Source organism: Pseudopipra pipra, chromosome 2 (assembly GCF_036250125.1).
Source record: "Pseudopipra pipra isolate bDixPip1 chromosome 2, bDixPip1.hap1, whole genome shotgun sequence".
Taxonomy (NCBI): Eukaryota; Metazoa; Chordata; class Aves; order Passeriformes; family Pipridae; genus Pseudopipra; species Pseudopipra pipra.
The window spans coordinates 25,488,039-25,503,625 of record NC_087550.1 but is presented as its reverse complement, the minus strand read 5'-3'; the positions used below and the strand labels follow the sequence as shown (position 1 = coordinate 25,503,625).

The following is a 15,587-nucleotide window of genomic DNA, read 5'->3' as shown; positions in this document are numbered from 1 at the left end:
CAGCATAGGGAGGTATCCAGAGCAACAACACAGCAATCAGTTCCTGTGGGTGTGATCAAATCCTTCCCACTGAGTTTCCTTTCTCCAAGTGCTTGTCCCAGAGAACAGCTTAGGGAAAGTGTCTTGAAAGCAAGCTACAAATATGCCTAAATACGTAATATGCATTCACCTGATATAACCTCTGGGTTTGGACTATTAACAATGAGAGGATTGCTAGGTCAAAAATTGTATATCTTATTGGCTATTTCTTCAATTTCTATAGTAGTTTCTACCTTATTCCTATTTTGATGCTAAAATACCCTACTGTAATGAGTTCAGCAGCTGAATTATGCATTGCATCAAAAGACCATTCCTATTTGTTCAGTTTATACCTGCTACCTAATGATTTCTCTGGACACCTACTAACTGTTGTGTTAAGAGGAACAATGACTAACACTTCAGGTAATCTGTAGGGAGAGAATTGCAGAATATTCTGAGTTGAAAGGAACCCACAAGGATAATCAAGTCCAACTCTTAACTGAATGGCACATACGGGGATCAAACCCACGACCTTGGCATTATTAGTGCCATGCTCTAAGATATTCACTTTTTTTTACCATTCTTGATTTTTTAGACCCCCTGCCAAATCCCTCTTCTGTCACCTCCTTTACAAGATAAAGAATTCTTATCTATTTAATCTTCACCAAATAGAGATCATTCCACACCTTCACTCATCACTGCCACGTTTCCATGTGCCTTTTTCAGTTGTTCGTGTCATTTCTGTGATGGGATGACCAGAACTACACATACATTCACTGTGGAGGTGCACAGTGTAGCTCTCCATTGCCATGAGGGTATAATATGTCCTCCTTAGTAATTTCCCAACTGTTTGTAACCTTCTTTTTGCCATTTTCCTTTGGAGTTGATGCTTTCTCAATTTGTTACAACTTGCCCCCTTTCCTGAGAGGCAATAATTAATTACAACTAATTTAGAACACACTGTTGCACCTGTATAATCAGGGCTGGTTTTCTGCAAGTGTGTTACTTGCTATATGACTGTTTATCATGCAGACACTCAAGTTTCAAGAGATCTCTCTGTATCACCTCTGTTATCATCAAAGAACTGGATATGATAAGCAAATCTTCCTATTTCCCATCTTTTTCAGACTATATGAGAATATGTTATGCATGTGATCATGCCAAAGAATATGCTATGAATTGGTTAATTTCCTCTGTCATGAAAACTGAACATTCATCTTCACTCTTCAACGGTATTAATCCACAGGAGGATCCTCTCCTCTGATCTAACTGCAGCTCAGTTTCCCTGAGAGTCTTTAATAAAGGATCTTGTCCAATGGTTCTCCAAAGGCCACTCACTGCATTCACCAGCATACCTTCCCGCACTCGTTGACTTGCTCTGGGAACTCCATAGCCACAACTTTCCTCCTAAAGGCCATGCATCTCTTGTAAAATTATGTTATGTTCCTTCAAAGGTCTCTTAGCTCTAACTTTGCTGGTAGCACTGTGCTCATAAGGAAGTCACCCTTCCAGATCTGTGGCTCCTCAGGTCCTTCAGGAAGCTCTATAAAATGCTCTTGTTGCCACTGCTCTGATAGCAGGGCAAACAGAAGTGAGAGGTTACAGTTACACATCTCACTTATGCCACCTGGTTCTGGCAACGCTCTTCTACTCCCTTTACCAATCTGTTCTAAAACCTCATAGACTGACACTTCTCTTTGCAACAGGTCCTGGGACAGGTCAGCCACAGAGACCGGCTCTTCTGGGGGATCCTTCATGAACACCTGATGTCATAGCAAGCAGAGGTGCAAAGGATGACTTGTGCTTGTCTGCTATGGCCTTGTGTTCCTTGGGTGCCCCTTTAACACCACAGTCAACTCGCAGCCTGCCAGGCTCTCTGACAAGCTTCCTGCTATGATTGTGTCTGAAAATATTTACTCTTAATTTTTTGGTCCTTTTTGAACTACTCAAAAAAATTTGCTTTGACTAGTCTTAGGGTTTAAATTTTGTTCTCGGTGGTTATTAGATTATAAATCTTCTTCAGAGGTTATTCTGTCTTCTTTGTGTCAGCAGAGGTTGGAGGGATTTCTATGCTGAAATTATGCTGAGGTAAAACCAGGAGAAAAGGGAGACAAAGCCCGTTAGGAATGTCCCAGAACAGAAAGACAAAAGTGAATGGGTCACCTCATGCTCTCAGCACAGACAGAACAATCTGCCACGTGTGAGACTAATTCACCAGCACATCCCAGCACAGAGAGGCATCTCATCCTCCCAAGCATGAGTAGTGGTTGCAATGACTCCAGTGGGGCCAGGGGCAGGATTTTATCACCGTAAGTAAAAGCATAAGTTGACCTACAGTGCCCCCACACTTGCATTCAAAATGTGGCTGATCCAGCCACAGTCAAATATGCCATGGTGACCATTTCTGTGTTTCTGGCAGCATCACATGTGACAGTGCTGGATATGTCCTCAAAGAGCATTTCTGTCTTCCTTTCAGGGCCACCTTGAGGAAGCTGCGCCCAGAGGACATGTTTGAGACGTGGGTAAGTACATGAGGGTGGGAAGCCTTGTGTCCCCTGCCAGCTTTCAACAAGGAACTGCTGCCCAACTCCAGTCTCTGGCTGGGCAAAACACTATCTTTCCTTCCTTGCAAAGCTACTTTCTCTCTTCTCCAAAGAAGGGAAGGCCTTGGCTGTGATTCAGTGCCCGAGTTCAAACAGTGTGCTCAAATGCTTTGCTCAACAGCAGTGGACAGCTGAACTGGGTCCCGTTTGCTCCACAGATGGAAGAGAGAAAGCCAAGCAGTTTGCAGGCAGGTGTTGGGCCTGTGTAGGGACCATGACAGAGCTGTGGAGGACATTCTGCTGCAGGATGCTCCATCTCAGCTAATGGATATCAGTGTCGGTAGTAGGAAGATTTCAGTGGCCTTCTTGCTGAGTGAGCTGCACAGATTGTACAGATGTCTCATGGAAATTCACAGAATCATAGGTTGGTTTGGGTTGGAAGGGACCTTAAAGATCATCTAGTTCCAACCCCCCTGCCATGGCAGGTATGTCTTCCACCAGATTAGATTGCTCAAAGCTCCATCCAAGCTGGCCTTGAACACTTCCAGGGATGGGGCATCCACAGATTTTCTGGACAACCTGTTCCACTGTCTCACAACCCTCACAGTAAAGAATGGCTTCCTAATATTAAGTCCTAATTCCTAAATCTAAATCTACCTTTTCCCCCTCACCCTTTCACTACATGTCCTTGTAAAAGTAACAGAGTAGTTGTACAATTCAAAATGCAAGTGAGGGCAGGCAGTACAGTTAATTTTATAGATTTCAAAGCAGATCATGCATTGATTGCACTTACTATCTTGTATGCAAGCTGCAAATCAGCAACTGTGAAGAAGTAACCAGCAGTTTAGCCCCTATCACACACTCTCCCTGGTCTGCAGGGTTGGGGAAGAGGGAAAGAGTGAAAATGAAAGAAAAATTGTGTATAACAAATTATCCCTTCACTGTGAATGAATACGATGTTAAAAGCTAGTCAGGGACCCTCAAGTCCCAGATGAATGCTGAAAAACAAAGATGAACAGGTGCTTTACAGACACTAAGGAAGATGCAGTCATTCCTCCAGAAGGCTTGACATGTTTATAACAGCATATTCAGATGTCCCCTTGCTTGGCTGTGTAACATGAAATGCTGCGAGACTCTGAAGTGGCAAAAACCTTGGGAGTCTTTAATACAACTAGCAAGAGGTAATAAAATTGAACCAGGAGTTATGAGTCACTTAGGCATGATAGCTTTTCATTTTGTTTTGAAATACAGACTCTGTATAGAACATAGCTCCCAAGATCCATTGAAGCCCCTCCAAGGTTTTTAACGGAGCTTCAGTGAGACCCAAATTTCACTTTCAAACTGAACATATTCTAAATTAGCCTCAGGAAAAGTGTGAATTCACAGCGGTGGGACATTTCTTTACCAGCAGCCTGGGAATACAGAGCTTGCCTCCACTACAAGCAGGGGACTCATACCTACAGAAGAGAGAGGGCTGGATTTTGATCTCACTGGAAGTTTACAACACGCTCAATGCTTTCACTGGAGTTAGTCCAGTTTCATTTGCTGCCTTGGAGGTCAGAATAGAGCTATGTTATATAGCTATACACATATAAATATATATGGCATATATACATACATTTTATTTTACTGTCTGACAATGCTGCTGGCAAATATGAAGAAAAAGTAACAGTGCAGATTTTGCCAGCTGTAAGTGGTCTGAATTCCAAGTAAATCTGCCCAGAATGTCCCAGTGAAAACATATTCCCTGAAGACATCCACAAAGGCTCAGCATCCGCTATTGTTTTTAAAGATAATGTTTTCCACTTAATCTTTCAGGGGCTTTTTCCCTTTCAGTTTTTGATGGTGGCTTTGTCACCTCTGGGCTCAGAAGGGAAAAGAAATTAGCATTTAGATGGGAATTTTTTCTTGCATTAAAACCAATTGAAATGGAAACCAGGACCGACAGCGGGTGAGGAAGGCGAAACCGATCCATGGGATAATTCAGAGATGACATTCATAGCAGGCGGATGATGAACCGGCCAGCAGATCCATTGGCCTTTGCCGATATCATTACCCATTACTCATGTGTCTCATGGAGAAAAGCAGCCTAGCAGCCTGTCATTTCTGTCCTCCGCTCATTGGAGCCCTGAAATGAGCCCCCCCTCAATTCTTCTCACCGCTCATAGAGAGCCTCACCTAAAGCAGAGACCCTTCACCTCCCAAAAGGGGTCCAAATGAGCCACCTTTCCTCTCATATTGTGAGAAAACCTCCTTTGCTGGTCCCCGAGGAGCATGTTCTGTGACTAAGCATGGTGACAGATACTTGTTTCCCTGTAAACTATCCCCTGGGATCTGCAAATTGAGGAGGGTAGGTGGCCTCAGGCATGAATGGGAAGCCTATATTCCCATGCTAGAGAGCCCTCGACTTTCTCTGCAGACAAACTTTTGCCCCACACCATCAGAAGCTCCCTCACCTTTGCCATCATGGTGCACACACATCATTTTTAACTGAAGACTTTCGGCAACACTACCCAAACTACCCACTTCAGCACCGAATACCTTCATGACTCGGCCTCACCTCAGCTTCCATTTCTGGCTTCTCAGTGGGGCTCCAGTCAAGTTTCCATTTGCAATTTTCTTGTTTGTTTGAAGGCATCCCACTGCTCTCAATCTCCAGCAACTGCCCAGACTCTGCCCTCCCTCCCTGGCCCATCAGTAATGGTTTTGTTGTTTCCAGGAGGATGACATGGAGGGTATCCACATCGTAGCCTTCGCTGAAGAAGATGACCCAGGTAAAAGGCTATTTTCTTCCTTGTGTGACTCTCCATCCCTCAAGGAAGTGTGTTTTCTTGTGCTTTGTCTGCATAGTGGAGCCTAGCACCCTGGCTGGGATGGGGAGCCCCAGCATGATGGGATGGGGAGCCAGGATGCTTCTGGGTGTTTATGCTAGCAGGCGTGCTAGCTGGGATTCAAATTTTGGATATAAATGGATGACTACCTGGGAAAAAAAAGTCATCCCCTCCACCCAGCACCAGAATTTTCTCCCTAACTCTGCATCCATCTTGCTGTGTGAATCTGGGAAAGTGCTTAAGTCTGGGTGTGTGATAGGCATGTGGGAAACCAGAGGCCACAAACTCCTGAAAAGCCGTGGCATCAATGCGTCTCAGAGCCATCAGCATGTCGAAATGTTTTGGCCTCTTGGGGGCTCAGTTCCTCCCTCATCACAAGAAAATAGTGACATTGTTCCACTCCATGGAAGGATTATGAGACTTAATTCATGTGTAACTAATTTCAATACCCGGGGAGGATGCCTGAAATTAAAAGCTTTATTATCGAAATAAAGCGCTGGGAGACAGCATTTTAATGAGAACTATAAACAACTCCTGTGTGCATAGGGGAGCCAGGGAAGCTGGAAACCCCACAAGCAAAAAGTGCCAGTGTGTTTGTAGGAGAGAGTTACAGTGGTTCATGTGTCATTTCAGACGGTTTTGAGTTCCTGGAAATTCTGAAGCAGGTTGCCAGGGACAACACCGATAATCCTGACCTGAGCATTGTCTGGATTGACCCTGATGACTTTCCTCTGGTGAGTGGCAGAGGCTCCTTGCCTTTCTTGGTTTAATTCGTGGATGGGGTGGGTGTGGGGGTGTGTGTGCATGTGCACACATACAAGTGCAGGTATTGCCCAGGGAATTTGGGAGAGGGAAGGATGGGAAACTGGACCACAGGCAATCCCCTTGAGAGTTTGTTGTTTGGGTCTTTTGGGTCTGCCTCCCATGAAGGTGTTATCTTGGGAACATTCCCAGAGTTGGCATTTTCCTTTGCCAAGTGTGGCAACCCAAGCTTATGTTCAGGCCTCTCTTCTCTCCCATGCACTTGTCAATGCACATCCCTCACACCACAGCCCAGTTGACTAACCTAGTGCAAGGGGGCATTACAAACATCTTTTCCTGAGCTTTTTGTTTCTCACTCCTGCAGCTGATCACTTACTGGGAGAAGACCTTCAAGATCGACTTGTTCAGACCACAGATCGGGGTGGTGAATGTCACAGACGTGAGTAGTGTGTGCCCAGAAAATCCAGGGACCCCAAGATTAGGGTGCTAGAAAGGATGGGACTTGAGGTCCACTGGAATCAGTGGGATTTCTGCTCTTAAGTACACGTAGACCAGCCTTTTGCCCTGGGAAAAAGTGTGAAGATCTCACCATTCCCACAAGCAGTGGAGTTCTTAATAGCTCCAATGTCCAGCTTAAGGGCTTTGGTCTGAGTGTGTTTCTGCTGCTGAGTCACACACAAACTACATTTACTGAAGACAGGACCAGCCCCTGTGGCCTAAGATTCAGGGCTTTGCCCAGTTTAGGTTTCAAGGTCTCACATTTCCACCCCAAATCACAGCATGAACCTTTATCCATTCCCTGCTGTGACAGCCTGTGTGGGATTGTGGAGGAAAAGTGTGTGTAGGGAGAAAAGAAAGCGATGCTTAGGGAAGAGAAGAGGAGAAAAAGGAGGTTGTTTTTGCAGCAGAAGCAGAATAGCACAGCTTGAGCGTAGGAGGGAAAAATGGTCTCCAACAGATGACAGGGAGAAACTGTACAGCTTGAAAAAAACTAAATAAATACACAGTTTTAATAAAAGTACAGCATAAACCGGTAATCGAGGGATCCTCCTGTGGTAAAGAGAGTGTGCTGAGATTCATCCAGGCCCTCCTCCTTCTCAGCCACTGCCATGCAGGTAGTGCTGGGGGGATTTGGGTGGGAAAAGGAGACCCACCCAAGCCATACCTGGTGGTAGTGAAGGGTTTCCACACCGTCCCGCAGCCAGCAGCACTGCAGAGGGAGAGCTGGAGAGGCAGGTGCTGCTTTGGCACAGCTGCAGTAGTGGTGGTACCCACAGCACCCACAGCACTCACAGCTGTGCTACTGAGCCAACTTTCTAGCAGCTACTGTTTTAACTATGGTTGCCTTCAAGCCAGCAAGCCACGGGACTGACATCAGGTTACCCACACACTGTGAGTTTTTAAGGCAGGTGGGAGAGGGACCCATTTGACTCTCACCAGCAGAGATCTCAGGAGAGTTGCTAAGTGCAGTGTAACATGCTTCACAGCCCTAACACGACTACAGAGAGAAACTGTTTTCTCCTCAGTCTGACCATAGCAGTCCAGATGATCAGAGAGCACATAAAGCAGCATGCTGCAGCCTGGCTCACTTATTACCTGAGTTTGTTTTTGGTGGTTAAGTGCCAGGTGTTTTAACCTCTTAAAAATGAACCTGTGTGGGTATGTAAGAGTCTCTGGAAACAGAAATCTCTCCACTGCAGAAGTAAATTGGTGCTTGACTTTGTGTTTGCAATTTCAGTGTATGTGAACTTGATGTTTCATTAGAAGAGAGCAGAGAGGGATTTAAGAGTTGGGACAAATGTCTGGGGCTGGGTGCTGGTTCTGGCACCACCACTGACCTTGCTTCCAGCCTTCACATCCTCTGTCTTGTATCGCCCCAGAAAAAGAGGGACAGCAAGTGTGTACTGGACGGTTGTGCCTATGGTTAAAGCAGATGCTGTAAGACCATAAGATGGGAGATGGGATGGTGAAGGCAAAGTGATGGTGTCATGAAGAAGGCAGAGCCCCTGGATATTGCCCATCCCGTTGATGGGGATGAGAGGCTGACTTGGGAGTCACTGAGTGGTTGCAGCGCTGGCTGGATGTGAGTTCTTTACCTGTAATAGAGCAGTAATCCTCCAGACCATGAAGACCCAGTGATTTAAGCCTTGTTAGCAGAATTGTTAAGGGAGAGACAAAAGGGAAGGGGACCAAGATAGCACTTGTCACTTCAGATCATAAGAGGAATGAACAGATAAGCCAAAAATAGAGCCCAAGTCTTCCAGTCTTTTGACCTTCTCACTAGTCTGCAGTACCTTCCTTCATTATATTTACTGTGACTGGTCATGTTTAAGTCATGTCAAAGCTACATTAAACAGAAATCAATGGAAATTCATGGAAGTGGGATTGTCAGAGGCATGAGAATCATATAGAAAGCAGTATTAAGTAAGAACATATGCCTTATTATTCAGCAGTCACTCAGAGACCTGTAAAAACTCATGCATTATCTGGCTTTGATATAGTAAATGTTTCAGGTTGTTGATTATAGTATTTGCAGTTTTTATTTCATTCTTCTTAAGTCCATTTTTTATTTCTCGAGAGAGATTTAAGAAAGTTCTAGGTTGGTGGGTGATAACTAAAACAAACATTGAGCTCATTTCATTATTTCAGTGTTACATCACAACATTCAGCCAAGTTACACAGGTACAAAGTGGGGCTTACACAACAGAGTAAAAATAAACACTGCTGTTGGCTTCTGTGGACATAACCCCTGTGACCCCACATCTTCTCTAAAAACCTGCCAAAACAAACACTGGAGCTCCCAGCTGCCCCAACTGGCTCATCACATTGTGGTGGCTCAGGACTTAGGGCCATGATGCTCTGCTCTGCAAAATATCGCTGCTTTATTTGCACAGCATCTTCTCTAGGTAAAATGGGGCCACTCCTGTTCCCATTATTTAAATATGTCACTTTTTTCCACACGAATATTCCTGAGGTTAAGGACAAGATCATTTGTGTGAAGCAAGAGCTGCATGCCTCTCCATTGCTATTTTTTATTTCAGTTTTGGTAGTTTAGAAGGAAAATACTGTATGGGAGAAATAGCTTTCCTTGAGCAGAAATTGGTCTAGAGTTTTAGCAAGCCATAAACCAAAGAGAATTAGATAGCACAGGCAGGGAAAGAAGTTGGATGCATTTTCAAAAGCTGGTAGTTTTCTTCTGAGATATGAAGATCACTGGCTTCTACAACATCAAACACTGAATGAGATAACCTCACAGCACCTCTGCAAAATAGGATGCTGATCCTGTTTTATGGAAGGGATGCAGTGAAGGGAAAGGGGCTGACCCAGGTATTTACCCAAGGAACCTACAGCAAAGCAGAGAGGAAAATCTTGATTTCCAGGCCTCAGAGACCATTCAAGCTATGCTTGCTGTCCCTGGATAACAGTTATAATTTAGTCATCATCTTCTTACTGAATTCCCCCATCCGCTCTGGTTTGTGGAGGTAATGCAGACAGCTGGAGGGAAAGAGCAGGGGCACCAGGGCATTGGTGGTTTTCACCATTTTTCAACTGTAGCATGGCTGAGATGATCTGAGGAAAGGGTCTTCCAAGAGGAGGAACCACTATCACAAGTGGAGAGTCCAGAAAACAATCCTGAAGCAAAGGTGATGGTAAAAGTTTGGGGAGAAGGAGTGATGACAGAGGGGTATAAAATCTCAAAGGAAGAGGTCCCAAAAGGGCTCAGGATGGAAGGAGGGAAATGCTGTGATGTCCTATGAACTGGGGCAATGCAGGGGGAACTGGCACAGTTGGTCTCTTTGAGATCTCTTATGTAGACTTGGAGTCTACAGAACTCCCCAGACAGAGTGAGGACAATGCATTGGGTAGGCAATGCTCTTGCTCACAGGTGTAGGCAGTGCAGGAGAGGAACAGGCAGCATCACACATCTCACCCAAGGCACACAATACCACACACCCATGTAAACCCATTGACCAGTCCCACTACCCCTGGCCAGATACAACAACACTACAGAGAGAAGCGGTAATCCCAGTGCATGGGCCGAGAGATGCCTTGCTTGAGTCTGCCCACAAGCTGTGGCAAAGAGGGAGCTAATGCTGCCACCAACCCTGTGTCCCACCCATGGTCCAATCCTTACTCCTACAATAGTAGTGAACCCCATCTCTTGCCTGTGTCTCTGAGGGCAGCTAATCCCCCATCACCTGTCCCTGCAGGCTGACAGCATCTGGATGGACATCAGAGATGATGATGATCTGCCCACAGCTGAGGAGCTGGAAGACTGGATAGAAGATGTGCTTTCTGGGAAGATAAATACTGAAGATGATGATGATGATGACGATGACGACGATGATGATGACGATGACGACGATGAAGACGATGATGATGACGACGATGATGATGACGACGATGATGACGATGACTAACTGTGACTCTGTGCAGTTTGACTTGTGGGGCCCGAGAGCCCTCCCCCTGCGGCAGGTCCTTCCATTGGAAGGCCTGTGTTTGAGCAAGCACCGCTGCTCCTATTTGCCCCCTGCCCTGCTCCCCCTGCCCCTGCCCTTGCCGGGACCCCCTGGCCTGATTCTCAGTGGTGCTGAGCCACCGGGACTGCCCCTGTGGTGGGCAGTGCCTGCAGGCACCCAGCACCGCTGCAAATCATGCCTCCTTAGTAAGGACAATAGGAATCTGCAGGGAATCTGCCCCGAGTGTCCCAGGGCAGGAGAAAAGTGCCTGCCTGCTTGCTGCCAGAGGGACGCAGGGAGCCAGTTTGTGTTTTCCATGTTCATCAGCCCAGCACTTAACATCCAAAGACCAAATCTCCCTTCGAGACATTGAGAAGGCCACTGTAAAGTTTAGTCCTTTTATTAAACACAATGCCCTTTGCAGATACTCTGCCAAGACCACTCAATCCTGCAAGTCCTGCTGCGGGAGTCCCTAGCTAACGCTAGGAGCAGCAAAATGCTTTGGGAGGGGAGGAAGGTTTTAGGGATGCTATTAAAGTTTTCAGTGATTCCACATAACAACAGGATATTCTTGTCTGGCAGTGTGATGCAAAACCAGTCACCATGCCCTCTGTCTGAACCTCTTTTCTTGAAAGCTCGGGCCATGGTTGGGGAAGTGCAGATGGTCTGATAGGAGGCATAAAAGCTCGCAAGTTCCTGAACTGCTGGAAAGGCTGATCCAGGTCTGAGTCCAAACTCTTGAGTTTGAAGACCATGGCACTGAGTCAAGCCAATGGAAACATCCATAGGGGCCCACCCTGAAGCTCTCCTATTCCCCATGACCTTCTGGCTTTAGCTGACTCTTCACTCAAAGCCCACGTAGCATCTATTCCCATGACCAAGATGTTGAGAGGGAACACACCCATCCAACTACATTTGATATTGGATGAGGTACGTTGGGCAATGAGCGGTGAATGGATTCAAGTTGTTTGGCTTTAAGTATTTAGTTGCACAGTTACTCCCTGCTTAGAGACTTGGATGTCCCATAGTAGCCTGTGAGAAGCATCTTTTGACTGCAGGAGCTCAGGGTGCCAGTTTGCAGTCAAGGGGGTCGCTCACAAAGCAAAGGGTCTGCAACACAGTCCTGGTAAGTGCAGCAGCATCCACATGCAGGTCACTGTGGCAGCATTAAATCTCCCTGCTTTCCCATGCCAGCAGATTTCAATTGTCTTAGCTTATTAGGTTTGACAATAGTACAATGAACAGAGAGTTCAGAGATAGTTTTATCTCTATATACACATTTATAAGGATGTTCTCTGGTTGGTCAGGCTTGTTAGCATAGGTAGGGTATGCATCTCCTTTCTTGCTACAGATGGAAAACATTGTCCTAACTGTTCTTTTACTGGCTTATGTCAGAGGTAAGTGATATTAGAGGAAATAACAGTGTGAGGGACAGGAGAATCAGAGCTCATTACACAAGTGTGAATCAGCCTGATGAGAAACAAGGTTCACACAGTATATATTTCCTTTATCAGATGAACCACAAAGCAAGATTTTATAGATTTTTTTTTTGCTGCCTGTTGATCAGTCTCTTTGACTCTCCTCTACATTAGCTGAAACAGAAATTTGAAACTACTGGTATAAAAAAGCTGAAGTATTGATATATTCCTATGTATGCCATATCCCTTGGTAGAAAATGCCAGTATGAACAACACATGGCTGGATATCTATATATCTCTATGCATATGAATGAATACTGTGCTAATATGGCATATGACTGTAGGCCAAGTTAGCTCCTCATTGAATACAAAACATTCAACATGTGCTTTTAAGAAACAGCTATTAGAAGAATAGACAAGGCAGCAAAGCCCCCAGGCCAACTTTTCATGCTTTCTTGCTTCCTTATGATACATAAGCACTGCCTGGAAGACGAACCAACTTTTTGGGGGAAACCATTCACCTGGTTGCTCTGGGGTGACGAACAACTTTCAAAAGCCTTGAAATGCAGAGTGCTCTCAGCATGGAGGTCCCCTTCTCCTTTTCTCTCATATTTGCCTCTCTCCCGGCCAACAGGATGCCCAGCACTCTCCTTCTACTCTTTCCTTTGAGCTCTTTCCTCAAAAGGTTTGCTGGAAGACCCTGGCTCAGAGAGAGAGGGAGCAGGCAGGACTCAAGGTCTCATTCATGCACACTGGTAAAGAGCAAGAAGAGGCAAAACTGGCCATCTAGTGGTCTCCCAGTCTGCAATTAAGGGACAACTACTTACCTGAGAAAAATACATGCTTATTTTTACCTTGGGGCTATTCCTAGGAGTTAAACATGCCCAGTTTCACCCTTCATAAGGCAACAGCCTGCACAGGCCCTGCAGCTCCATATCAGTTACTCTAAATACGAAGAATAAATGAAGAGCTGCTCTACTGCCTTTCCTAACTAGCACAGTCTCCAGACATCTCAACTACCTGGATACTTTCCATGTAGCTCCCCTCCTGCTGTGGATGCCTGTCTATTCTAATGTGCCCTTCTCCAGACGCGCTGAGAGGCACAGCTTACCCAGGCAGAGCAGGCAGACCCTGCAAATAATGCCATGGACACGTTCAAGTGCACAGGTGTTTCACAGGCATTCATATATTTCAAAGCAACAGAGCTCTGGGGGAAAAATAGAATAAATAATGTAGAAGTGTAGAGGTTGAGCTCATATAGGGGCTGGTGGACTGGTGCCAGTGTTTTATGGACAGTTTTCCTTGAGTTATGAAAGGGCTAATGCTACAGCTGCCACTCCTTCGTGGTGCCAGTGAAGTCCTTGATGGGGCTGCCCTTTCTTTCTTGCCTAATCCCCCCAGTACAATTTTCATCATTCTCTTTGCCCACAGACAGGAACTGTTTATTATCAGCTTTTAGGAGAAACACATGAAAAGTTAAGAAATGTTGCAGCAGAGGAAGGATTCCAGCAATGAGGATGGGTGGGCAGCAAACCCATTTACCTGTAACACTCCATCTGCCCAAGATCCTAGCAACCAAACTGCTGAATGAGGCAATACCTCTTGTGAAGGAGATGGCAGCTTAAACTTGAGTGACTTCCTTGCAGGGATCAGTAAAACAGTGGTATGGGGAGGACACACAGGACTCCAGGCACAGGTATTCCCGGGCTCCTCTGTCAGAACTAGGTACAACTGGCATTTGAAAGGCAGTGGTGGCCCTGAGGAACTAAGTCAGCCTAACTCCCCCCACTACACACTGACAAGCAAAAGGTTGATTTGGGTGAAGAACCTGCAAAAAAACCCTAATTAAAAAAAAAAAAAAAAGAAATTGTGTACATGAGCAGCACTGAGTGTTTCTGCAAGCACATCTGTTAAGACTGTCCCTCTCTTCAAGAATAGTTCTTTTTCTCCAGCATGTTAATAAGACATATTAAATGAGTCTTAACACACATAAAGACAAGTAATTGGATTTTTCCCTCATCCAAATGTGAGTACTTCAAGCTGATCAGTTACTTCATAGAATCATTCAATCCTTTTTGTTGGAAAAGACCCCTAAGATCGAGTCCAACCATTAATCCACCACTGCCAAGTAAGTACCCAAAATAACCCAAAAGATAGTCTTACCAGCCCCCAGTGACAGTAAGGACCCCACCCCCCCACAAGTGATACATGGCAAGAACACCAAGTTACACCACCACCTCCTCCCAGTCACCAGACACGGGGCCAGAGGCCACAGCCAAGGGATTTGTTTGGTGTGCTGTACCACAGGCCACCCCGTGCTGCTCATGGGCAACAACCAAGGCAGATGGAAATCCACCAGGAGCCACATCCTGCAGCTATCATACTGCAGCAGGGAGGAGAAAGTTTCTGCAGTGGGCCCAAGGTCACTGACGTAGAGGCTCTGTGAACCCAAAACTGCTCTGAGCTTATGTCAACCATTTGGGAAACAGCTCCAGAAGGAGGGGACAACAGAGGAACTTTGGAAACAGCAGATTACTCCACGGTTTCAGGGTCAGCGGTTTCTGTGATGTTTCTGAGGAGTTTTGAGGCTCCTGTGTCTCCCCTGGGAGAGGAATGGACCCATAGTGAAACCAGAGATCTTGGCTGCTTCCCATCCCAAAACAAAGCTGCTCAGCCAGACACCAACATGAACATGGAGCTGAGGACACCAGCTGCTTCTTCATGTCTGTCTGCACATCATACCTAAAGAAATGATCAATTCATTACAGAAACCAAACAAAAAACATCGTCTTTTATTCCCAGGAAAATAATTAATTAGACAGGAACATATCACTTCCCAGCTGCCACTGACTTGCAGTCCTGTGAAAAGAGGCCAAGATTGCATCTGGCTTCATCTCCACTGCAGCAAAGCTTTGAGCTTTGGCTTTGAGGAAGTCTCACACAGAGCCAGTTGCACACCAACGCCTGGACCTGGGTGCCTGAAAAGGAGGAGCAGGTAAACAGGCAACAAGCACCAAGGCCCTCCGAGACAAAGCACCCTGCCTCCTGGCTGCTTTTACACCCCAGGCATGTCTATGCCATGCAGTGCAAGACCATCTGCTAGAAACTGGAAGCAGCAGAGAGCAGCAGGCAGGATAACTGACCTCAGTAATGAGGCTGCACCAGCAGGACTGTGTCCCACCTGAGACCCAAGACCATGTGTGTCAACCCACTGCACTGCAGCATCCCCTGCTCCCTTTTTGCCACTCCCTTGTACCACTGGCATCTAGCAAAGCAGTGCTTCGATGGTCAGTACCCCTGGGGGACAGCCATGGGATGGCTCTCATACCTGTTTGGCAGAAGATGCTGTCTAATGATGACACAGGTCATGAGGCAGGTCCAGTGCAGAGCCAGCCCTCTCGGCCTTGCTCCCTGAACACTCTCTGCCAGGTTTAAAAGGTGCTAAACTATTTAAAGGGAAAAAAAAAAAAGCTACAGAACTTTCTTGCAGCTTGAAGATCCATTTCTGGAATCAGATTACAAACAGAGACGGAAGCAAAGATCCTTCCGGTGCCT

At 46.0% G+C, this 15,587-nt stretch overlaps 1 protein-coding gene across 1 annotated transcript in view; it reads left to right on the top strand.

Annotated features, from left to right (window-relative positions):
- The window catches only part of CASQ2 (calsequestrin 2), a 32,323-nt gene extending 21,143 nt beyond the window's left edge, over positions 1-11,180 (top strand). Inside the window, exons 7-11 of the mRNA XM_064644429.1 lie at positions 2,495-2,540; positions 5,281-5,335; positions 6,026-6,126; positions 6,519-6,593; positions 10,366-11,180. Of these exons, the coding sequence (XP_064500499.1) occupies positions 2,495-2,540; positions 5,281-5,335; positions 6,026-6,126; positions 6,519-6,593; positions 10,366-10,575 (487 nt within the window). The 3' untranslated portion in view covers positions 10,576-11,180. The remainder of the gene's footprint in view (positions 1-2,494; positions 2,541-5,280; positions 5,336-6,025; positions 6,127-6,518; positions 6,594-10,365) is intronic.
- The last annotated feature ends 4,407 nt before the right edge of the window (positions 11,181-15,587 follow it).